Source organism: Notothenia coriiceps, unplaced genomic scaffold, assembly GCF_000735185.1.
Source record: "Notothenia coriiceps isolate Sejong01 unplaced genomic scaffold, NC01 NC01_scaffold00008380, whole genome shotgun sequence".
In the NCBI taxonomy this organism is placed as follows: domain Eukaryota; kingdom Metazoa; phylum Chordata; class Actinopteri; order Perciformes; family Nototheniidae; genus Notothenia; species Notothenia coriiceps.
In genome coordinates, this window is record NW_011341081.1 from 1 (window position 1) to 3,862 (window position 3,862).

The window sequence follows — 3,862 nt, forward strand, 5'->3', positions numbered from 1 at the left end:
CCCCAGTCCTCCCATCAGTCCTCCCATCAGCCACAGTCCTCCCATCAGCCCCATTCCTCCCATCAGACCCAGTCCTCCCATCAGTCCTCCCATCAGCCCCAGTCCTCCCATCATCCCAATTCCTCCCATCAGCCCCAGTCCTCCCATCAGTCCTCCCATCAGCCCCAGTCCTCCCATCAGTCCTCCCATCAGCCCAATTCCTCCCATCAGCCCCAGTCCTCCCATCAGTCCTCCCATCAGCCACAGTCCTCCCATCAGCCCCAGTCCTCCCATCAGTCCCAGTCCTCCCATCAGTCTTCCCATCAGCCTCTCCCAGTCTGGAAGAGGCGGGTCCAGTCCCCGTTAGAGGAGGCGGGTCTGGTTCTGCGTCAGGTCCGCAGACAAAAGAAGAATTTGGAGGAGAACCTTGAGGCTCTGCTGAGAACCAGAACCGGAGAAGTTCTGCACGACCAGCTGGAGGCGCTGGCTGCTAACAGGTAGCTAATGCTAATGCTAACTCTGCATGGTGAATAAGTGAGGAAGCTAACATGTAGCTAATGCTAACTCTGTGTTTCCTGTTTGCAGAGACTCGACGCAGGAAGTCCGCATCAAGAAGACGGTGGACGCCTGGATCAACTCGCTGACCCAAGACATCCAGGTACGCTACACCTGCACACCTGTACACCTGTACACCTGGAGCCTACCTTACCCACGATACAACACTAACTTCTTCTTCTTCATCTGAACCTGGAGCCTACATTACCCACAATGCAATGCTCTCTTCTTCTCTCCAGGCCGAGATGTACTCAGAAGAAGCTGCGATGACATCACAGCAGCAGGTTGCAGGTAGCTCTGCCCCCACAGGTAGGGCGAGGCCAGTGAGCGCGCTTAAAGGAACAGGAAGTCAGCCTGCAGGGGGGAGAGTAAGAACAGGAAGTCAGGCGGCGGGGACAGGAAGCAGAGCGCAGGGGGCGGAGCCTGATGCTTCCTCAGGTGAGGCGTACCTGAGCCGTCTGTACGGCAGGGCGGCATACGAGGGTCAGAGGCGGAGCCTGAAGAAAAGCCCCTACCTGCGCCTCAGCTCACCTGCCCCCCCGCCCAGCAGGAAGCCCCGCCCCCGGCTGCTGGAGACCGTCACAGGTGAGACTCACCTGCATTATATATAATCTTACGATGTCTTTGTTAAGGGATCAGAAATATATTATTATTACCTGCAGGTGTGAAGGTGAAGTCCTGTAAGACTCAGACCTGTTTGGCTCCGCCCCTCACGCCAGCAACTGGACGACCTCATGACATCATCATCAGCCCCTCCCTCCTGACCTCAGGTGTCCTCACACTGACCCCCGTCGCCATGGCAATCCCTCTAGGTCAGTACACTCAGGATAAAGAGTCTGGAAGACTACATTATCCACAAACCCCTCTGGGACTTAGACTGTTATAGCATTTTAAATATAGTTATTATTTCAAGTATTTTAGATTTTATTTTGAAGGTTTTTTTAAAGAGTTGGGTGGAGTGGGGGGGAAGCCTCTGGACCGACCTGGTAAGCCCAAACGTGTAGTGCGGGTGAACTGGGAACATCTGGAGGAGTCCCAAGTCCAGGAGGCCTTCAACTCAGGCATCCCTGTGGAGTCTGGGGACATTGAACCAGAGTGGGCGGTGTTCAAAGCCTCTATTGCTGAAGCCGTGGTGGGGAGCTGTGGTCTCAAGGTCTTAGGTGCCTCAAGGTATCCCTCGAATTTCCTGGTGAACACCAGTGGTCAGGGAAGCCGTCCGACTGAAGGGGGAGGCCTTCAGGGATATGTTATCTTGGGGGAGACATGTTATCCCGGGAGAGTCCCGAGGCAGTTGCAAGGTACCGACAGGCCGAAGAATAGCAGCCTCAGGCGTGGCAGAGGCAAAGCAGCGGTGTGGGAGAAGTTCGGAGAAGGACTTGAGGGACTGTCATGGTTGAAACGTCTCATCAACATTGCGTGGAAGTCGGAAACAGTACCAAAGGAGTGGCAGACCGGGGTTATGGTTCCCCTTTTCAAAAAGGGGGATCAGACGGCGTGTGCAAATTAGAGGCATCACACTACTCAGCCTTCCCGGGAAATTTTACTCCAAGGAACTGGAAAGGAGGGTCAGGCCGATAGTCGAACCTCAGATTGAGGAGGAACAATACGGATTCCGTCCTGGTCGTGGAACGACGGATCAGCTTTTTACTCTCGCAAGGATCCTGGAGGGGCCTGGGAGTACGCTCATTCGGTCTGTGTTTTGTAGACTTGGAGAAGGCGTATGACCGGGTTCCCAGGGAGTCACTCTGGGAGGTGCTGCGGGAGTATGGGGTGAGGGGGTCTCGACTCAGGGCCATCCAATCTCTGTACTCCCAAAGCGAGAGCTGTGTCCGCGTCCTCGGCAGTAAGTCGGACCCATTTCCGGTGAGTGTTGGCCTCCGCCAGGGCTGCGTTGTGTCACCAATCCTGTTTGTGATATTCATGGACAGGATTTCAAGTCGTGGGGGAGGGGGTCTGCAGTTTGGTGGGTTCTCAGCAGGAAACCGATGGACTGTACACTAAAAGTAGGGAATGAGTCCTTAGCCCAAGTGAAGGAATTAAAGTATCTCTTGTTCTCGAGTGAGGGAACAATGGAGCGAGAGATGGACCGGAGAACCGGAGCAGTGGGAGCGGTACTGCAGTCGCTTTACCGCACCGTAGTGATGAAGAGAGCTGAGCCAGAAGGCAAAGCTCTCTGTCTACCGGGCCATTTTCATCCTACCCTCACCTGGTCATGACCAAAATAACAATATCGCGGATACAAGCTGCCGAGATGGGTTTTCTCCGCAGGGTGGCTGGCGTCTCCCTTAGGGATAAAGTGAGAAGTTCAGTCACCCGGGAGAGACTTGGAGTAGAACCGCTCCTCCTTGGTGTTGAAAGGAGCCAGTTGAGGTGGTTCGGGCACCTGGTAAGGATGCCTCCTGGTAAGGATGCCACCTGGTAAGAATGCTACCTGGTAAGGATGACCAGGTGGAGGGATTATATCTCTACCCAGGACCAGGTGGAGGGATTATATCTCTACCCTAACCCAGGTAAAGGGATTATATCTCTACTCTGGCCTTGGAGCTCCTTGGATCCCCCAGTCAGAGCTGGTTGAAAAGAAAGGGACGTTTGGGGCTCTCTGCTGTCGCTCCACGACCCGACACGGATAAGTGGGAGAAGATGGATGAATGTTTTTTTTAAAGTATTTTATGTTTTATTTTGAAGGGCGTCGCAGGATGGACTCTTCTTTCAGGCGTGTCCTTGAGAGTCAACAGGAAGTGACATCACCACCCAGACCCCGAGAGGTTGCCGTAGGTGACGGAGTGCCTGAGCTGCAGGTGGAGGAGCCGCCGTCTACAGCTGAAGCTCCTCCACTTCCTCCGTCTACAGCTGAAGCTCATCCTCTTCCTCCCTCTACAGCTGAAACTCCTCCTCTTCCTCCGTCTACAGTTGAAGCTCATCCTCTTCCTCCGTCTACAGCTGAAGCTCCTCCTCTTCCTCCGTCTACAGCTGAAGCTAATCCTCTTCCTCCGTCTACAGCTGAAGCTCCTCCTCTTCCTCCTCCTGCTGAGACCCCAGAGCAAGAGGAGGAGGAGGAAGACATATTTCCTGGAACTCACTTCCTGTCTGTCGCTGACGTCGTCCAGGTAAACAACTTCTTCTTCTTCAGTTTGTGTGATTCATTTATAAACCATATGAAGTGAACCCTCCCTTTCTCCCCCCTGTGTGCAGCCTGCGGGGAGTGCTGTGGGAGAGGAGGGGAGTGCAGTGGGAGAGGAGGGGAGTGCAGTGGGAGAGGAGGGGAGTGCAGTGGGAGAGGAGGGGAGTGGAGTGGGAGAGGAGGGGAGTGCATTGGGAGAGGAGGGGA

General features: G+C 54.5%; 1 protein-coding gene across 1 annotated transcript; it reads left to right on the forward strand.

Moving 5' to 3' along the window:
• Positions 1-6: 6 nt before the first annotated feature.
• On the forward strand, positions 7-3,641 carry LOC104944559 (protein TALPID3-like; the record flags this gene model as incomplete). Its single annotated transcript, XM_010770108.1, has 5 exons — positions 7-476; positions 565-637; positions 774-1,119; positions 1,197-1,346; positions 3,220-3,641. Coding segments are annotated over exons 3-5 (912 nt in total), but the record flags the coding sequence as incomplete, so codon positions are not given.
• Between the last annotated feature and the right edge of the window lie 221 nt (positions 3,642-3,862).